The sequence below is a fragment of the Thermobia domestica genome, chromosome 5 (assembly GCF_964235325.1).
Source record: "Thermobia domestica chromosome 5, izTheDome1.hap1.1, whole genome shotgun sequence".
NCBI lineage: Eukaryota > Metazoa > Arthropoda > Insecta > Zygentoma > Lepismatidae > Thermobia > Thermobia domestica.
This window is the reverse complement of record NC_137458.1, coordinates 19,572,171-19,594,945: the sequence shown is the minus strand read 5'-3', so window position 1 is coordinate 19,594,945 and position 22,775 is coordinate 19,572,171. Positions and strand designations below refer to the sequence as shown.

General features: G+C 36.0%; 1 protein-coding gene across 3 annotated transcripts in view; it reads left to right on the top strand.

Annotated features, from left to right (window-relative positions):
• The window catches only part of LOC145685768 (polypeptide N-acetylgalactosaminyltransferase 16-like), a 257,039-nt gene that overhangs the window by 135,704 nt on the left and 98,560 nt on the right, over positions 1-22,775 (top strand). For all 3 annotated transcript variants that reach the window (XR_014131483.1, XM_081758290.1, XM_081758289.1), the window contains exon 2: positions 1,573-1,742. Coding sequence is in view for 2 of the 3 variants with exons in the window: in XM_081758290.1 (XP_081614416.1) it covers positions 1,573-1,742 (170 nt within the window). In the remaining variant the exon portion in view is untranslated. The remainder of the gene's footprint in view (positions 1-1,572; positions 1,743-22,775) is intronic.

Sequence of the window (22,775 nt, the reverse complement as noted above, 5' to 3'; positions counted from 1 at the left end):
TTGACTGGAAGACCCATCGGAAAACGACCATTAGGAAGACCTAGGCGCAGATGGGAGGACAGTATTAAGATGGATCTCGCAGAGATTGGAATACAAAGTAGAAACTGGATCCAGTTAGCTAAGGATACAAGTCAGTAGAGAGCTTTTGTAAACGCGGCATTGAACCTCCGGGTTTTATAGGCCATAGTGTTAGTTAGTATCCCCCCAAACATTGATGTCCTAACCTTGTTTGCCGACAAAACTTGTTTGGCTTTCTTTGGGACAGGAGATTCAGTTCGTTTCCATTGCTTCGATTGTTGTTTTGATTCCGGTGCATGATGGTGTGCCCAGGTCTTGTCCATAGTCACAAATCTATCAATGAACTCCTCCGGATCACTTTCAAATAGTTCCAAACAATCACGGGAAAGGGTGAGTCTATTGCGTTTGTGTTCAACTGAAAACAACTTGGGTACCCACCTCGCGAACACCTCAGAAAACCATCATTCGTTTATGATAATACTGTACAGGGTGGCCTAAAAGTAGGTATACATCCCTGCATTGATCAGGTATAACATTCTAGTTTAGGGATTTATTTGCTTCGACTGCTACGGGCTTAAGTTATGAACAAATAATAAAGGAATTAGGTCTACTTGTTGATAGCAATAAGAAATAATATAAAGTACAGTGAACTGATCAGTTCCAGACTGTATACCTACTTTTGGGCCACAAATACCCACATTCTCGTCTATTTCTTGAGAATTTTGATTCTGTGGTCGTTCAAAATCAGGTCACAAATTTTATTGATATTTTCTTTAGTGGTCGACGTTGAAGGCCTGCCACTGCGAGGGTCATCTTCAATGCTGTTTCTGCCACGCTTGAATTCTGCTACCCACTCCTTCACCATAGAATACAAGGGCGCAGAGTTTCTCATAGTGTCTCTACCATGTCCATATGCATTTCCTGTAGTGATAAACCCTTTTTATGCAGGTACTTAATGACAGTTTGATGCTCGATTTTCTCCATGTCACAAGTTTCCATCATTTCCGCCGACTTAGCGCCCTATACAACTCCTCACCTGAAGCAATAGAGAAATGAAATTTTACACAGTGACTACCAAAAAATATAGCTACGCAGGTAATGTATAAAAACATAAAATAATTGCTTCCTTTCTAGTCAGGCCACGAAGTTTCCAATCCCCCTTATAAATGGCAATAGAGCGTTGTGTTAGTTTATAACTTCCTACAATTTCAGCGTCTCAGAAATTAAGTCGCTGTTGTGGAGCTAATAGGCTATCCTCTTATTCTTGAACAAAGACGACCAGTTTGCATGTAGTTTGTGCTCCCTCGGGCTCCCACTCCTCACAATGGAACTGGTGCTCACTTGAGCTCGTGAGTTTGGAGATTTCATTTTTCTTGACCGATTTTAATCCGAAAGAACGCTATTAGCCTAGGAAAATAGAGGCCACATCAAAGTCTCTTAATTTTTATGCATTTCTATCAGGTTTTGTACTCACTTACTAAGAAATCTAGCCTTTCTATTCCTCTTTCACTATGATCTGGTTGTTGCTTATTAAATTATCTATTTTCTTTTCAGCTTGCACAGTCCATGATCTCAATTCCAGTAGTAGAATTTAACGAAGAAGCGTACATATCTGGAGAAGAGGGTTCAGATGACGAAGATCCATACAGCAGACACGCCTTCAACTCCATCACAAGTAGCCGGATAAAAAGTGATCGTCCATTGCCAGACACCAGACATCCTAAGTAAGTAGATAACGCTGGTAGATAATACTAAGTAAGTAGATAATGCTGGTAGATAATACTAAGTAAGTAGATAATGTGGGTAGATAATACTGAGTAAGTAGATGACCCTAAGTAAGTAGATAATGCTGTTAGATAATACTAAGTAGATAACCTTAAGTAAATAGATAATGCTGGTAGATAATCCTAAGTAAGTATATAATGCTGTTTGATAATCCTAAGTAACTACATAATGCTGGTAGATAATACAAAATAAATAGATAATCCTAAGTAAATAGATAATGCTGGTAGATAATACTATAAGTAGATAATCCAAAGTTAATACATAAATCTAGATTTAGTGATATGTACGAAATACAGTAGTAGAAAATGAATAAAACATACGGGCCACCACACTAAACAGCTGGGAGGGGGGACAGATCAGTGCCTCGAATAGGTCAACCAATATGCCGTATTTGTAATCTCTTTCTTTGTTAAGCCAATGGCCTTTGAGGAGGGGGACATCATAATTCGTACGTGAGAGATACTGGCGACCATCATTTTTGGATTGGCGAGTGTGTCTGACTTCGAAATTTTGCTCCCTGCTATGCATAAGCGTCGGAAATCTAATAGAACGGTTTTGTTCGTCTGTCCGTCCATCGACAAGTATCAGAGCTAAAATGATAAGAGATATCGAGATGCATTCAGCGCCCCAAGAATAGATTCCACCTCTTCTGTTAACCCTGTATTCAAACCGAAAGTGCTTCAAATGAGTTATTTCCTGTTTGAGAGTTTATTGCCATAGAACAAAAACTGCATTCGATTGATGGTCTCAAGAGAATATACCATCACAACCCGGAACATTCTACCAAAACCGGAAATGGTTGAAATTTACTACTATTTATGGTTTTAATATTTATTTTCGTAGAGCAAAACGGTAAGGAATATCGAGATGTGGTTTTTTGCAATCGATTCGGCTTCCTACAGTAAGATAAGTTCTATCTCCTTTCTTAACAATCTATTCAATCCGGAAGTGGTTAAAATTAACTATTTCTGGTTTTAACGTTTATTGCCATAGAACAGAAACAGTAGGGCATAGGGAGTAATAGCTTTTTAATTTGGATTCAGCGTCTGACAGACAGGATTCTATCTTTGATCTTATTAACTTACAAGTATTGCAACCAGTAGGCCTAGTTACAGATGTACTACATTAAGTTTGACTATTGAATTCCAATAGTTTGGACTTTGTGGTGGACAAACACCGTGTACGCGGGTTTCCTCGGGGTTCTCCCGTTTCCTTCCACTTCCTTCATTCCAGCATTTGATTAATTTCTGATGAGCACCGTCTCTTTTAGCCTAGCCGGCATAACCGTGAGGCATAAAACTCAAAGATTTCATTTATTCCCCAACAGTTTGGGAGTCTACAGTAATTTCACAGTGCCAAACGAAACTTCCTTTTTTTTTTCAATCCATCATCTGAGAAAAACTCACCCCAATAATGAATTACGCTTTGTGGATTTTTTCAGGACAAATGAGTTATGTCATTTTGTTAGGTCACTAATGAAACATTTATTATTGACATATAAAGAAAATCGATTGCGTCGTTTCGGTGAAAATCGAGGAAAACTAACCACAGGAGTAAACATTCCTTGTAGATTGTAGGATTAATGAGTTACGCCATATTATCAGATTTCTAGTGAAACACTGATTTATGAAATAGGAAGAAAATAGCCTGAGTAATCGTTGAAAAAAAAAATCGCCTGAGAAAATCTTATCCCAAGGCTAAACTACCCCTTGTGGATTTTCAAGGACAAATGAGTTATGCCATGTTGTCCGGCTATTAATGAAATATGAAGGAAATTGCCTTAGTCAATTTTTAAGAAAATCTTAAAAAAAAAAAAAAAAAAAAAAAACTCCCTGGAGTAAACTACCTCTTGTGGATTTTTCCTAGAAAAAACCACTTATACCATATCATAGGGTTGTTAATGAAACGTTGTTTTATGAAAAATGAACAAAACCGTTAGAACCGTTCTTCAAAAAAAAAAAAAAAAAAAAAAAAAAAAAAAAAAAATCGAAGGGTTTTGATTTTCATCCTTGTGTGAAGAACGATGTGGTGCAATGTGATGTCACAATGTATATGATACAAGATAGAAAAGATGGAGGACAGCGATCCGTAAAGACGACCACAGCTAACTGAGAAAAAGATTTAGAAGAAGAAGAGGAAATTCATGTCCAAAATGTCCTTTCAATAACCAGGGATTTGCAAGTAACAAATAAAAGTAGCTAATAGAGTCAATTAACATTTTGTTCTTAAGAAACATTGACTGTCTCCACGAGCCAGCAGCGAAAATGCAGTATGTTAATTCAATTAGCTAGTTTGTTTGATATAATTCAGTCTCAAATCACTAACTAAATAACCATCAAACCTGAGTTCTTTATACAAGTATAGATAGATACGAGGTGAGTTGAAAAAGTATCGAACCTCTGGTTCGCAAAAATACATTTATTGATTTGGAAATCCGGAACACTCACCGCTTTCAAGGCAGCCTCTTTGGTAATGCACCCATTTCTCCCAGCGCTCCCGCCATTGTAGGAAACACTTCTGGAACGCAGTTTTTTGGAATGGTGAGGAGCAACCGTGCCGTTGCATTCCGCATGATGTATTCTCTTGACTCAAATCGGTTCCCTTTTATTGGCATTTTCAGCTTCGGAAATACCCAAAAGTCACACAGAGCCATGTCGGGTGAGTAGGGAGTCTGACGACACACAGAAATGTGTTTGGCGATGAAAGCCTGAATCAAATTTCGCGGACACTCTCCTCATGCCCAAATTCTCGTTCAAAATTGAATGTACCGATCCAATTGAATGTGTTTCGCTTGAATATCACCAAGCTTTTGGCAAAATTTGACGCAATATCGCTGCTCAAGATTTTCTGTCATTTTACAAAAAAACTGAAATTCAACGACCGCTCACTACACGTCTTCACTCGTTGGCCGACTACCAGCGACTGACGTTGTCTGCGAGCGAGAAAAAAAATCACACCTGCGCATGAGTGTCCCCCTCTACATCTACACTGAAGAAAGTCTCCCGCGCGTCATTGGTTTACGCGGGAAAAAATAAAGTTTCCATACTTTTTGAATACACCTCGTATGGTGCTTGATTAGCTATGACAGGAGCAGTCTAGCGTGGTACAACAGCAATTAAGATAATAATTTTTATCAAGCAACCATCTTTTATTATGTTTCATCTAAGCTAAAATTAGTGGAGAAGAGCCTGAAATTAGAAATACGACCGGAACAGTTGAAGATGGGATTAATTTTTTTCATGAGAACACTGTTCATAGGAAACTAAACGTTGTGACAAGCATCTTGGCATTTGAAGGCGGCGCTCCAAGCTCCCTTTAAAGACTGCTAGCAAATGAGAGTGCTGCGGTATTGCCACGTTTATTTTGTACACATTCACCCTCTGCCACTTGATCGCGCTGTAGTTGGTTTGCTTAGCCAAGCCATAGCCACACCCCCTTTCTTACTCGGCAACGTTGCGTTTTATTCGTTTAGCTGAAATGCCAAGATGTTTGTCACAGGCTTTAATCCTAAAAATACCACTATTGTGCAAGATAATGTGATCAGAAAAACACAAATTGATACGTTAATTTATTTACAGAGAATTTCGTAAAAATTAAGTAAACACTGAATGAGTTACGTTATTCTTCAGGAGCGTAAGTAAATCAAGCTATGTTCACGTGCCTGTAAGTCGACAAGTTGTATTACTGCACCTATGTTTATTGATTGTTTACGTATAATTAGCAAATATCCCTCTTTTCTCGAACTAGTCGCAAACTGCACTCAGTATAACATCCATTCTGTACATCAGTTTATTCAAAACAATCTCTTTTATATGTTCGGGAAAATAAGGAAAAAATTAAAGAGTTTTAAAATTTATGTGAAATACTATTCTAAGAGGTAGTAAATATATGCTTTCTTCTTGATGTTGAAATAAAAGCACCTAAGTTTGCTCGGAGACAGATTTTGAGAAATAATTTTGAAGTTTTCTCCTGTGAGAATCACTATCATGTTTTAGTGTTTGGCGTTTTGACAAAAATCCAGTATCCAAACAGCGATATATTGTATAAATATACGGAATACATATGTTTACTACGGAAATTTGTACGGACCATACATTTTCCATGTGTTAAAAAGTACTGCCTTTTTCTCACTTACATGTTACATCATAGCGCTGCACAACGTCTGACATCTAACAATCTTCCGCACATTACAAACGTCATCTATATGTTATATACGTCCATCATTCTATAAGATCCTTACTGCTTATATGCAATTCTTTCTTTCATAAGGAAGTACGTTTAGATGGACCACTTATCCGGAAAGTATATATAGATGGAACACTTATTCGGGAAGTATATATAGATGGATGGAACACTTATTCGGGAAGTATATATAGATGGAACACTTATGCGGAAAGTATATATAGATGGAACACTTATGCGGAAAGTATATAAAGATGGGACACTTATTCGAAAAGTATATATAGATGGATGGAACACTTATTCGGGAAGTATATATAGATGGAACACTTATGCGGAAAGTATATATAGATGGAACACTTATGCGGAAAGTATATAAAGATGGGACACTTATTCGAAAAGTATATATAGATGGAACACTTATTCGGAAAGTATATATAGATGGAACACTTATTCGAAAAGTATATATAGATGGAACACTTATGCGGAAAGTATATATAGATGGAACACTTATTCGAAAAGTATATATAGATGGAACACTTATTCGGAAAGTATATATAGATGGAACACTTATTCGGAAAGTATATATAGATGGAACACTTATACGACATATATTACAAAATATGCCTTTTCAGATATACGTTTGTTGCAGGATGTTAAACATAGTCCTACGTTAAGTCCAAAGTCTACGGGATTTACGCAGGTAACCTACGTTTTTACGTACGCCACATACTTTTTTTCTCTGTATGCTCTAGTGTATTTAGTTTTTAACAAGTTCAATGAAATTAAAGATTTCTTAAGAGTCTTCATCCCGGTGAAATTAAAATACCGCTAATTTTACAGTAATTACGTGATATCTTCAAATAGATAAAAGATAATCGAAATGTGGAACAAGAGCGCCCTAGACAATATTATTTTACATGAGAAAACCGTTATCACGACTCACTTATCTGCTTTCGATTTAGAGCCATTTTGAAAATCGGCATTTATTTTCGCGTTTCTAAACAGCTGAAAACGGAAAGCCACTGGGTGATTTGTGATAACGGTACCTCACGGAAAATAATATTGTCTAGGGCGCTCTTGTTCCATATTTCAATTATCTTTTATCTATTTGGAGATATCACATCATTACTGTAAAATTAGTGGTATTTTAATTTCGCCGGATGAAGACTCTTAAGATAATACTGTTACATTTTCAGCAATATTTTTTTGCATGCTGAAGTTTCAAAACAGACGAAAGAAGAAAAGAAGAAACTCTTCATTTCTCTCATCATATTGAGAATTTGAATGCTGAAAGTTAGTTACAGTGAGGTTAATAATAATAAATAAATAAAACATACATTTCTGTCTTGCAGTTCATGTAGTCAGGTTCAATTTTACATTCATTCCTTCTATAGTTTAGACGTGCATACGGTAGAAAAGACCTTCAGTATAGTTAGAGGAATGAAGATATACACTTTGTTTGACTAGGTTGTCAAAAAGATTCAAGTTTCTTGTGTATGTTGTCCACTACGAAGGACAAGAATTTTTAGGAATGATCCCAAAAAGTGCGTTAAAAAAATTGCGATCTTGGCCAATAATTAGTTTTTGGACCAGGGACCGCGAAATGTTTGAACGACCCCTAAATTGAGTTTTTGTATTTTCTACGGAATAAGCACATCATACTCACGGTCAGTTAAATGATAGTTTGGATTTGGTTACACTATATGTAGTTCTCCAGATATAAGACGTACAAGAAAATTTTTGACTAAAAAATATTGGATCTTTTGATCCAAAAATGGAGTTATTAGTTTATGTAGGAGAGTGTATGATAGGTTTGGATAGAACAAAAAATCGATTTCTTCGATGTATTGTGAGTAGGACAAAAATCGATTTCTTCGATGTATTGTGAGTAGGACAAAAATCGATTTCTTCGATGTATTGTGAGTAAACCCCATGGCTTTTCTTGGAAACAAGTACATGGACGCCCAAGATAGCATTAATGGTGACTATGAACATAAATAAGTACGTATATGCAATAGACAAAGGCCTAAAACTAAACCACAAATTCGTGTTGTCTTGACCAAGGTTACTAAAAAGAATCTTGACTATGTGAGTAATGATTCCCTATTTTTTATTACGCACAAATACTTGCAGAATTATATCAGCCATAAATTCTATATATTTTTCATGTTTGTTCTTCTTTTCTTCTTCTGGAAATGCAATGTCACTAGTCATGCAGTATAATGCAATTTTATCAAATGCTTTGTAAATATCGGCAACGAGCAAAACATTATCAGTCAGCCAGTGATAGTTCTTCAGATACCAAAGCGTTCGACAACACCTTCAGTAAATAATCTTAACATAGAAGCAAGTGTGCTATTGAGTCAGCGATCAGGTGTTTCATAAGATGAATGTACTCGTTTTGTTACGAAATACGCGGCACGGCTTTCCTCTTCCATATTAGTCATTCATTAACCCACTCATACAGTACAAATACAAAGTACATACTGCCATTTCATACTCACCTGTACCACGCACGAGACATTACTCTGTTAATCCAGCTGCACACATCTTCCCAATAAATTTAAAGCTAGAGTGGCCCATCTCTGTTTCTATAAGAAGAAATTAAGAGTTAGTGTTAGTTTTCATATACTTAACTAACTCTATGGCCTATGGAGCTCGGAGGTTCAATACCGCGTTCACAAAAGCTCTCCATTGAATTCTATCCTTAGCCAATTGGATTCAGTTTCTATTTTGTATTCCTATTTCTGTGAGATCCATCTTAATATTGTGCTCCTATCTGCGCCTGGGTCTACCTAATGCATGTTTTTCGATTGAAGTTCCAGTTAAAAGTTTGAAAGCGTTCTTACTTCCATTCTGGCTACATGCCTGTCTCCCTGAGCCTCCTAGATTTGATTGCCCTACCAATGTTTGTTAAACGGTATAAATTATGGAGTTCCTCGTTATGAAGTTTTTGCCATTCCCCGTTCTCGTTCCTCTTGGGTCCGAATATTCGTCTCGGTCTCAGGATCTTCTTCTCAAATACTATCGGTCTGCGTTCTTCCCTGTGGGTTTCACTCGTAAATCAAATCCTGAACCTCGCAAACTTAAGAGATGCATGACAACAATTTGATTACACTTAAACAGTATGTTAAAAGGGGCTTACTTATTGGAGAGCATAATCACCTGACTTCAACCCTATACGTTGTAATATGAGCTCCTTGTTATGACGATCTGAAATGTCGATCAAGGCCAAAGCAAAACAGTTTAGTTTCCCATTGTGGTAGATTTCCTAACTATGCGAATTTGATATGGAAACCGGAATTAGTAGGTCTATAACTTCCGATATGAGGGACAAGTCACCTAAGCATATATACAGGGTGTTTCAAAACAACACCGACAACGTTTGGGGGTGATTCCTGACACCAAAATAAGACGAAAAGTGTAGACCATCCTGGGTGCACAAATTCTTCCTTTCGGAGTTATAGGCTGCCGAAAACATGAAAAAATTAAGTTTAAAGATCCGTAGCTCCAAAACTATGGGACCTTCCGTATTCGGGCCAAGACTTCACTTAGGAACTAGTATGTGCCCTATCCAAATATCCATGTTTCAGAATCCTGTTGTACTTCCGCAACGATTTTTATAGAGGTACTTACTGAGTACTTTAAATTATATGCCCGTAGTCAAATTGCCTCTCTAAAAATTAACGCGTGAGTACCTTAGGATTCTGAAACACGTATTTTTGGATAGTGCACATATTAATTCCTAAGTGAAGTCTTGAACCGACTACGATAGATCCCACAATTTTGGAGCTATGGACCTTCAAATTTCATTTTTTTTTTTTAAGTTTACGGTAGCCTATAACTCCGAAAGGAAGCATTTGTGCACCTAGGTCGGTCTATACTTTTTGTCTTATCTTGGTGTCAGGAATCACCTCCCAAACGTTGTCGGTGTTGTTTTGAAACACCCTATACATACATACATATATATATATATATATATATATATATATATATATATATATATATATATATATATATATATATATATATATATATATATATATATATATATATATATATATATATATAAAGCAATTCTCACTGTCTCTAGCAGGTCCTGCTCTATAGATTTATAGAAATTAATGTAACACAAAGTATAGTTTATTTTAGCAGAGAGATTAAGGTAAAGGTGGAGTATTTTCTTAGGCGCTTAATCGTTTGCAGAAAACCACTCCTTCCTATCTGTTGCCTACTTTACTAATTGGTGATCAATGTTAAAACAGAAATGGCTGATTTCTTCCACTTCCCAGTCGGTTGGGATAGAGGATGAAGATAGAAAATGGTACCTCTTCTGGGAACACTAAATCGATACCAAAAACTTGCTTGTAGCTATTTCTTACAGTTTTTGCTCTTTAATGATCAACAATGTCAAAACTGGAAGTAGTTTATTTATGCTACTTCCGGTTTTAATATGGAATTAAGAGAGGAAATGGAACCTATTCTTAGGACAGCGAATTGACTCCCCCCTCCCAAAAGAAACGCTTCCCAATATCTCTTATAATTCTTGCTCTAAGTAAATCAATATTGAAACCGGAAACGATAATGGATTTATACAACTTTCGATTTTAGACCACATTGTCACGTTAAATGAATCTTGTAGCTGTCATAAAAATAAACTTGAAACCCTACCATATTTCACCATGTAAACATAGTCTTGAAAGGGACATACAACATGTTTCCCATCTTGCAAGGAGTTGAATCATGTGCAACTTTCTGGGACGTCTTGCTTGCTACCTGCTATCGCCCTCCCGCTGACATAAAGGAAATACCAGTTTCGCCGCTTCCGAAACAACAGATTTCTTTGGGCAGAGAGGGGAAGTGCGCGGAGGAATTTCACTGTTTGTCCATTAGAGTACAGTGTTGCATGTGTGGAGGTACCTTTCTTGCTTTAAGGAAGTTCTAACATCTAAATAGTAAATAGGAAGATCGAGTTGCAAGGTTTTTTTTTTTTTTTTTTTTTTTTTTAATGACAGCTACGAGATTCATTTAACGTGGCAATGTGGTTACTGCAACGGTTGCTATAGGTTCTCACATATGGAAACGTCCCATAATTATGCCTGTAGGGTAAAGGAGATGATGATTTGGGCAAGTGAATGATAAGAGAAGAACTGGTTTAATGGGAATGTGGGAGGAAACGGGAGTACTCCGAGAAAACTCACAGGCACGGTGTTGTCCACCACAAACTTACTTGCGGCAGAAGATCAAACCAGGGACCCCACGCATCAGAGGTAAGCGCTCTATCACTAAACCACCATGCCCCGACATATGAAAGGCAATACAAAGAAACATGATGACTTCCATATTAGGAAACATTCTGAAAACGAATACTGAAAATATCGATTATTATAATTCTTCGATATCAAATTTTTAATATTTGAAAATATCGATCAATCGATAAATCCAAATATCGCAAATTCTATTTACATCCTGAAGAGCGTCCACAGATTATGATGGAACACATGAGGAACTGTGTTGAAAATTGAGGAGGAGGAATCACATCTTTCATTTCTTCGATTGGTTCTAGATCTAAAATCCAAGTTATATATCTAGGTATAAAGTTAATTTAATCAAAGGAACGAGATAATAATTTATATTGAGTGCTAATTTATTTATTTATTTATTTTAGTGCATGAATGTCCAATTGCCTTTATGCTCCCAGCTAGAAACGGGCTCCTAAATTATTTTTTGCCAACTGTAAAACAGAACGTCGTAGAAATTTGATTTGTGTACCGTAATATACAGGGGTTTTCCGCTAATAGTTTTTGAAATATGCGCCTTCTGCATCAACACAGCGTTTCCAGTGCCTCTGCCAATCACTGAAGTCTCTCTGGACCGCAGAAACTGGAATGCTCTTCAGCTCCCTCGTTACGGCCTCTTGAACAGCCTGGACCGAGCCATGGTACCATCCTTTCATGACTCTTTTCAGTCGAGGGAAGAGGAAGAAGTCAGCAGGAGCGACATCTGGGCTGTGGTGTGGCTAGGGAAACAGTGTGATGCCATGTTTGGTCAGGAAGTCCATGATAGCAAAGGCGGTGTGGCACAGCGCATTGTCATGAAGAAGTTTCCATGATCCAGCGATTGTTCTGATATCATCCGGAAACTTAATCTGCGGTCAGAGTTCAAAAGATGTCGCACAGTCACTAAGTTTTTGTCACTTTGTGCCTTTGAATGACGTCCTGACCGTTTCTCATATTCAACTTGCTCTTTTCTCCTCCCGAAACAATTTGTGCCACTCAAAAACACTTGATCGACCCATGGCATCACTCCAATGAGCAGTCTTGATTATCTCATGGGTCTTACTCGCAGTTTTACCCAGTTTGACGCAAAATTTTACTGCGTAACGCTGCTCTAACAAACGATTCAGTATGGAGATGACAAGACCCCTTGAAAGGGATTCACCTTAAACTCGATCTACACTCTGTGAAGGGTAGGAGACGACTGGCGACTGGTACGCTGGTAGCTAAGACCCACCACCACCCAACCAGGACAGTAGTAAACCCCCTCCTTCACCACGTTTTGGCGAAGGGAAAATCAGTCCTACTTCTTCATGGACAAACCCTGTATGTTAATATAATTGTAAAAGATGTTACAACTTTGTTTCAAATTCCGTAAATAATAAATAAATAAACAGTTTTTATGATGTTTCTTGATGCCCTTGTCATTGCCCTCTCAGCATTCATTTCTGCCCTGTCTATGAAATCGAGCTGGCTACGAGGTTTACTTTCATTCAATGTGTTTGCTATGTAACTGAATCTGAAACGTCGGTATCTGGCATCACTGCAGAAAGTCACATTAGATAGGGTGTCAGTAGTGATAGTGAACAACTGTGCAGAAATGCCTTCACTCTTCTGATGTTCTTTTTTTTGGAGGGGGAGGGGACATGTTTATCTCCCTGTCTATTTATCATGTTATCTTGTTCATCGATTGTGACAGATTTTGTTTAGGCTAAAGTTTCCGCTAAGATAAATTATACTGTTGTTTCTTTTTTTAACCTACACATTAAATCTAGGTTACTGCCTTTGTTTTCATATTTACTGATGAAAAACTTAGTTTACGTATCTGTTTCCTGCCATTGTAGCAGACTCATTTTCTTTGTAGTCTTTTTTTTTTTTTTAACTTACTGAATTGTTCTTCAAGAATCTGACTTAGCCGTCGTGTTTAATCTCCAAATTAGGAAATTTTATGTTCGAATAGAAACTTTTCTTTTTTTTAGAAAAATATTAACTGTTTTTTTAAGCATCGGCTCTTTTTTTTTTCTAAAAAAAAGTTTGTATTCGAACATATTTTTTTAAGTTGTGCCAAGTCGAACAAATTAATGCCGAATGTGTGATAATTTCGTTGGTAATTTTATGAGACATAAATATGTTTGGATTACCACGACTTCATAATCTTTTAAGTCAGGGCCGTGCCGTGAAAAATCAGCGCCCGGGCGAGAGTATATGACGGCGCCCCCATACATATATTCCAAGCAATTTTTCCTATCTTTTTTTCCTTTTTTCTCCCGAATTTTTCGCCCCCTTACTTCGGCCCCCGAGGCCGTCGCTCCGCTTGCCCCCCTACGGCACGGCCCTGTTTTAAATAGATAATAGTATTAAATATGCATATTATTTTCTGCTTTCTAGCGCTTTCATAATTTTCTTTTTAGTGCACGAAATGGCACTGAATTAGTGCTGAGAGTGTATGATGGAAAGGAATGTTTAGTTATTGATAGTGTGGGCCATCTGCGCTTTCAGCAGCATGAACATAAGGCAGATACTGTTTGTTTATTGTAAAGTTGGTACCATTAGGTTATAGTGGAAAATTAGTCCAGGAGTGTTTCGGAGCCGCGTGGATGTGACATCCAGTAAATCAAAAATAATAATAATAATAATAATAATAATAATAATAATAATAATAATAATAATAATAATAATAATAATAATAATAATAATAATAATAATATTTAGAAGGGTTTTGTGGTCTTTTAATTGCGTTTTTAGATCAATACTACATCTAAATTAATATGAAGTCGAAGAACTGCAAAAATAATGAATATTAAGGAAAACATACAATTTTTACATTAAGCAACATGTAGCAGAAAACAACTGACAATTTAATTAAAGTTCTAATGCAGGGATGCAAATAACCACTCGCCCGGGGCGATTGGTTCATCGGTGCGGGCGAGTATTTAATATTATACCAAAGTAGTGTTGTAAAAAAACGGTTTTTTTCTGTGAAGTTTTTTTTCAATAAAAACAACGTTCTTTTTCATGTTTTTTTCAAATGTCTGTTTTTTTTCTGGCAGCTATTATTTATTGATTTATCTTGAAGATTATTGAAATAATCAATAGAACTTGAGTCGAAGCCCTTGTAACTTACAAATCGTTTGTTTCCTTGTACCTATACGAGCAAAATCGTGTGATTATTCCTTTCGGACCCAGATCATTTTTGGCGTTTTCCTACTTTGTCAGTTAGTGACTTATTGCTCAAAAACCATTTACCCTATTGATATGATTAAGACCTTGTTTTTTAGAAAAGGAATGTGGCTATTTTTTGGTGTACGTTACATTGCAGTGTTGCGAGCGGGTAGGAAATTACTGAGGGAAATGTTGGGGTGAAAATTTACAAAAAATCCCTAACCGAATTTCAAGATTTTTTGTATCTAGCACCACTGTCGCCATATATGTCTAAGTCACCTAAAAAAAAAAATATTTGGTGCGTTGACAAGGTACAGTGAAAACCTAAAGTCGCTGGCTTCCATTCAAAGAGAGAAAGAAAAAATCTCTTTTTCCATACACATGCAATTTTGACACTTTTTACGCCTCAGAAGCAAAAACCAACAGATATGCCGGGGCTACAGCTTCTCTAATTATCCTATTGAAACTTTTTAAGGTGCGTTCTGTAGGCGAAAGAGGAGGCTTTTAGGTAGTGGTACATTTGTTGCAACGTAGCGAGCAAGAGGGAAATAATAGGGGGAAAGGGAAATTTGCCAAATTTTTTACTTTAAATCGGGAATTAATTGTTTTGGCTGGAAACACTGCCATAAAACAGACGTAAAGTATCTGAAAGTAAACCTTCGTACCCCAAGAATACTTCCTACAAGTATCATGGCGATATCTAACAAAGTAAGCATGATTTTTTTTAAAAAAAAAATCTCATTCTACCTCAGAAATTCGCAATTTTCTTAACATTTACAGAACATAGTTTATTATAAGCCTTAACTGTACTTCCCCTAATTATTCTACCGAAACTTTTTATGGTGTGCTATGTAGGCCAAGGACGAGGCTTTCAGACAGTGGTACGTTTGTTCGAATGTAGCCAAAAAGAGGGAAATAATAGAGACAAAAAGGAATTTTTCCAAAAGTTCCCCCTAAAATCGGAAATTAAAATTTTCTGTAGCTACAACAGTACTAACAGACACACACAAACTATCTTAAGGAAGCTTTGGTATACCTATAATATACCCTACAAGTATTGTGACGATATCTAATAAAGTAAGCAGGTCATTAAAAGTATTTCAGTCTGCCTAAAAAAAATCACAGTTATCTTTCCACTTAGAGAACAAGGTCTAGTGTAAACCTCAACTGTACTTCCCCTAACTATCCTATTAAAACTTTCTATAGTGCGTTGTGAAGGACAAAGACAAGACTTTCAGATACTGGTACTTTTCTTCCTATGTATTCAACAAGAGAGATATAATAGACAAAACACGTAATTTTCACCTAACATCTTGAATTAAAATTTTCCGTAACTGGCAACACTGCTACTAGACAGACGAAAACTATCTTAAAATAAACACTGGTACATTACTAATATATCCTACAAGTATCATGGCGATATTTAAGATACAATGCTTTTAATTACCAAAAATATATTTCGATAAAGAGAAAAGTAGGGGAAAATCAAGAGTTAGAACCTTAATCCGAATTTTTCGTGCGTCCCCTGATTACTTCACTGTAACGATATGTACCCGAGTTTGTTCAGTAAAAACAAATGTTCGACTGGCGTAAGTTGACTTGCATTCGGACGTATAGGTACGGTTTATAACAAAAATTTCGAATTTTTTGCCCAAATTTAAGGAGATTTTAATTTCCGTAGTTGGCAACACTGCGCACAAGCCCGTCCAATTGATGTCAACAATTAGGTATCCATCCGACGTATCTACCTCACAAGTCTTAAGGAGGTCTCTCTACAACGAATGAAGCTACAGGGGAAAAGTAATAAAGAAAATTCGAAAATTTTCGAATTTTTACTGGGGTGAAATTTGAGAGGGAAATTCGACACACAGAAGAAAAAGAAACTAAAATGATAAACTATGGACCAACCATATTTGGCAAAAAATATATATACCGATATCTTAATTAGTGACCATACAGGAGCGGATTAAAAAATTGACACATCCGTATGTGCCACTTTGGCCACCTGGGCCCGAAAGGGTTACGAGTGTACATTTAATTACATTTTTTGACTACTAACTTGTGTTCTTGTAGTAATTATAGTCTTGACTAATAATAATATCGTTGTTGTAAACAATCACAATCTCTCCTTTTTACATCTTAGTTCCAATACTGATGCTGAGAAATGCAGGGTGTTTCAAAATGAATATCGGGGAATTAAGTCTTCGTAGTACTTATTACATTTTATCTACAATTATAAACGATACATCAAATAAAAGAACACCTCAAACAGTTTTTGCTTCAAGTGTTCGATGTGAGCTTCATTCGTCACATGGCACACATTGAGTTAATAGGTGAGAAAGACCCATAAACTTTCCGCCATATGGCACAAAAGATTCAATTCACACAGACAGTTGCACTGTAACTACAGATTCAGTCTTTGCAAAGTTAAAACACACAAAGCTTTCTGGTCTCTAGTCTCCATCTTTGCTACTTGTTCTTTCTAACGGCAGACAGAGGAAACAATGCATGGCATGCATGTGTACAAAACTGTTTGAGTTGCTCTTTTACTTGATAATACTTATAATTGTAAGTTAATTGTAATAGATACTACAAAGTTTCAAAACCCTAATATTCATTTTGAAACACCCTACATTACTTCAAATTATGTCATCCTATATCCATGTCTTGTATGTACACTCATGTCCAAGATTATTGTCGCATGTCTATAAATATGTTGTTGTAGGAATATAATTTGATAACGAATCCGCCTGGTATTTCTTATAATGTTAGTATGTGTATAATCGGCAAAGACATGTATGTGGAAAATTTCATGTCAAAACAGCAGTAAATAAGAACAATAAAACGAAAATAAAATTTTCTTATCCATTTAGCAACATTTTGTTTTACTCATGCTAATTTTCGTATTCTTTTCCTATGACATTTACCACAAATATACATTTCCCGACTCTACATATAGTATCAGTATTAAAAGTACCCTGCAAAATCATTTATCAAATTATATTCTTACAAGAAGACAGTTATAGATATGCGACAATAATTTTGGACATGAGTGTACACATCTCAATGTAATCGAAATAAAACGTTGAAGTAACACATCCAAAAACTCATCTCTTAATCTATTTACTTCATTCACTTTCGTCATGACTTTGTTGACTCATCGCTGCTCCTGCTATCTTCCCTAATATTTATAAACAATTGCTTCATTTCTACCTCAAGATCTATCAGTATACACACTCTCCAGCTGACGAACATGTTAAAGGTTAAAAAGAAATGTGCCTTGGCAATCATGTGTTCACCCAAGTTCTGCGATCAATTCCCTTGCCGAATGTACAGTAACACAGAATGGGTCCTTTGTTTTCTTTCAACGAAAGAAAACAATGCAATGAGTAGGTGACGAGGGCTGTATTTGCGTCTAATCACGTCGCACTGATTAAGTCTTCAATACTTCCATTTAGCAACAGTTTCTTTTACTCTTTCTCATTTTCGTATTTATAATTCTTTTCCTTTGAAATTTACCACAAATATACATTTTCCGATTATACACATAGTATCAGTTTTAGAAGTACCCTGCAAAATCATTATCAAATTATATTCTTACAAGAAGACAGTTATAGATATGCGACAATCATTGTGGACATGAGTGTACATATCATCGGGCCGGCCGCGGCCCTAGGCAATTTGTCGCCCGCGCAATGACGTAATTTGCCGCCCAAATCTTTCTCCAGAAAGAACAAATCTTAAAAGTCACGATTTTAAGTATGCTACTCCAGCATGAACAACGAAAGGGAGGGAAACTACACTCGCACTCAGAAAGGGTTAAATACTTACTACAAATACAATATTGTTGTGTCTGTTTTTTCTTTAATTATTAATCTATTATGTTAGTGAAAGATAAAGCAAATATATCTGAAAGATGTTAATGCTTTTTATAGAATTCAATATCGAGTTTCAATCTCAACATATCAGTTTGCAATTATAATGCAACTAGCTCTTTTACCTTATTTCTTGATTTTCCTTCTACATCTGTTATTTTTTTTTAGTGTTTCCACCTTCCATGATAACGATCTTATTTGCGACAAAGACAAGAGAAGCTTTCATATCAGAACTTTGATAACTAACCAAAGGGGACAGGCATTCGAGAATTGAGTTCCTGTATTTGACAACAATCAAGCACTTTATTCTGAGATATATTTTACCATTTGCTTTAGCACTGATCATGAGACTTAAACTAATGCGACCTAAACATAATTTATGAATGTAGTATTCAAATAGAAGGTCAGCTTAGTCAGTGGTGCCCATCCCCCTCATGTCCATGACGCACCCCCCTCAATTGTCTATCCGTAGGTGTTCTTCCATGAAAAAAAAAATCTTTTCGATTAATTTTTACACACCCTCAAGCATATTTATATAGATTTTTAACCCCCCATATATTTCAATGACGCAATTTGCGTCATAGCCCCCTTTGTGGGCATCCCTGGCTTAGTAAATTTAGCTACCATGATCATGAAGTATGTCTCCAAAAAGAAATATTTATTTTAAATAAAACACTTATGACAGATATTGCAGCCCAGTGCAAATGCACGTGTTGCACATATGGTAGAGCCAGCAATGCATATCATATATCTAGTCGACAAATTATTTATATATGATATTCAGAAAAATATTAGTAGGCAAATTAGTATTAGTTTTTACCTTTAGACAAGTTATTTGCATTTTATACTGTTCGTGATATTATTTTCGTACTTATTAAAGGCCTACTTTCACGAAAAAAAAAAAAAAAACAACAAATGTTCATCTATACTTTTATTTCTTGGTTGATATTGGTGAAACACGACAGAAACCCGGATTATTAGTAGGTACGCTACTCATATAAATTGTAAAATATTTGTACCGTATCAGTATCTAGTGTTTAATTTATGTTGCATTTTATGGTAATTACACATCGATACAAATGTTCATCTATACTTTTATTTCTTGGTTGATATGGTGAAACACTACAGAAACCCGGATTATTAGTAGGTACGCTACTCATATAAATTGTAAAATATTTGTACCGTATCAGTATCTAGTGTTTAATTTATGTTGCATTTTATGGTAATTATACATACATAAAAATACTTCAGACATAAATGACGTAAGATACATTACAAATGGCTATTTGAAAAAAAAAACGAAATTTAGAAAAAAACGAGAGGCAATGTTTTTTTTCTAAAAAAAACGTACATTTCTGAAAAAATACGAACGGTTTTTTTTCTATTTACAACACTATACCAAAGGTAGGTAAATGATTTCTATTGTAGGATGTAGGCTAGTAGCTTCTTTCCTGGGCGAGTAAAATTTTGTTGCTTATTTGCATCCTTGTTCTAATGGCATTTCCTGAGTTAACCACCTTACGGAAATCATGATTTTGTGTCAAACAATATATTATTTACAACAAACAATTTATATAGTATGGTAGATTACACTAACAACAAAGATGGCTTAGCAATGCCCAATTAAGACTATACATTGCAAATGGCGGAATAATCTGAAACTTTTTACATTTACATTATTCTTATAAAGACAATTTAGTTAATTTCCATTACTGAATTAAAAACCAGCAATTCAGATTTATGTCTGTACCTTAAAAGAAAAAAAACTCGTAATAACAATATTACATAAAGAAACCTACATTTATAGAGGACTTGGTTATATAGCTGCCTCATATACAGGGCCGGATTTAGCATTTTGGCGCCCCTAGGCCGAATATTTTTTTCGTCCCCTAGTCTGGTTAAAGTTACTTTCCTAAAAACCTTTATTTAAAAAATTATATCAGGCCTATATGTTAATTGCTTAAACAGCACTCCACGATGCAATTTTATCTTTAACTTTACCAACAATTATTTGTCCCAATGAACTTCAAAATCAGAATGCTTTATTAGCCTGATTTTTTAAAATCAATTCAAAAAGTATGTTAAGTTATGGCTATTTATTTTTATTTCTATATATTTTTTCTTTTTTTTTCTCTCGGCCTTGCGCCCGTAGGCCCGGGCCTACCGGGCCTATTGGGAAATCCGGCCCTGCTCATATATCTCTTATAACCTGTCATGGTTGATAATGAAGGAAATGTTAGAGTGAGAAGAGTTTGTGAACGAATTTTAAAGAACTGGCCATAAGGTATAAAGTTATAAGGTGACGAATCTCTAGCAAAGTTGGAAGTGGGATCAGAAGTAATAATATACTGTAACATAATACAATCTTTATAGGTGCGGATCCAAGGGGGCTATAACCCCCCTTGACGCTCAGGTATACACTGGATAAAATGGGCTTCAATCCTGCTTTACACGGGATAAAGTGGCAAACTATGGTTTAGCTCCTCCCTTGATCATATCCTCGATCCGCCACTATATATATGTGCGTTCCACCATGACTTTGGAACGCCTGGAGCAGTTTTAACCAAATTTGGAATACATTACTTACAGTCTGGAAAAGAATACTGTCGTGATAAGACCCGCCTGGCACATCTAGGGGGAGGAGAAGGGGGAGACATATAAAAATGATCGAAAACGACCGATCGAAAACGAATCTATACTTTTCGGGGTCTATGACCTCATTGATGACAGCTTTCGATCACTTTAAGTCAAGTTCAGCTCCTTTAGAAACGAACAAATGACGCTTCCATGTCGTTTAAGACCAAGTTCATTCTCGCGACAGAGGGAGGAGAGGGAGTGATTGAAAAATAAAATGCCAAAAAAATGATTGAGGTTTATGTCGAATTCATAGTTTTCGGAGCGGAAAAGCGTCTGCTTCGTTTGAAATGACTTTTGGAAGATAATACCCAGACCCAGTTCAAACTGTTTCTTCTTTATTCATATCAATTTGATTAATGGCATATTCTGTGGAATAGAGTATTTCAATACTTTTGCCAAAAGTAGAGTATATTCTATATTTTTATCATTACACTTACATTGAAATAATGTTATAAGGGGAAGTGGATTCAAATATTTCCCATAAACCTATTCTCCCCGTGCGAAGAACGGGGCATATCAGCTAGTATGATAATACATTATTTTCAGTCAAGAGTACTTATGATTTTTTTTTTTTTTTTTGCCTAAGAAAGTTAAGCCTAAATATATTGTTCAATGTGTTACTTCTTTTACCTTCGTCAAGTAAGAAGTTCTATTTTTGGTAACTCAACATTCACTTCTCCAGTTTTCGTGTGACTGGAAAATTTAATTAATGAGCTCTCACTTGGAATAGAACCTGCAGTCTCTCGTACCAAAGGCACGATTGCTAACCACAACGTAGCCTCGAGTGAGCTTATTTACGAAATAGTATGGAGCATAAAATTGATTATAGATTATTGAAACATTGAAGTCATTCAAAGTACAGAGGAATTGATGAAAGAGAGAGAAAAATAAGGCGGCAGTTACTTTTAAAAATTTGCATACTGTATATATATATATATATATATATATATATATATATATATATATATATATATATATATATATATATATATATATATATATATATATATATATATATATATATATATATATATCGTATGGCGCTAAATTCGTTGTACAAAAGCAGAGGAGTGATTCCTGAGAGTAAAACAAACAAAAAATCCAATAAACGGCGAAAACCCCATCGTTTACGTGTTATAGGCTGCCGAAAACATGAATTCTAAAGGTCCATAGCTCCATAACGATGGGACCTACCGTAGTCGGGTCAAGACTTCACTTAGGAACTAGTATGTGCTCTATACAAAACTGCGTGTTTCAGAATCCTGAGGTGCTTCCACAACAATTTTTATATAGGGAGTTTGACTACGGGCCTATGATATAAAGTACTCTCCAACTACCTCCATAAAAAAAATGTTGCGTGAGTACCTCGCTTGAAAACATTCCATATAAAGTAGAACACACAAGTTGAATCCAACTATCGAGTCCCTTCTACCTTTGGTGCGAAGAGAATCTGAATTACAATTGGCATCTGTAAAATTTATCATGGTTTGAGAAATGGCTGTCCTGGAAAATAATTGTTCCTTGGCTACTTTTCCACATTCATTTATTCTAAGACACACACACACACACGCGCGCGCGCGCGTATCGGCACAGCGGATTTTGTAGAGGGAGCTACGGTATAGGTTCAGCTTTTTCTCGATCCACTCTCTCTAAAATCATATGCGCCGGTACAACCCAACTCTGAAACATGGTTATTTAGATAGACAGTGTACTAGTTCCTCTAATATATTTTTAACCACATCTCTCATAGTTTTCGAGCTAGGCCTCTTCAAAGTTACAATTTTCTCGATTTCGGCATCTCGTTACTTTGAAACAACGCGTGTTTCGCCCTATGTTCATA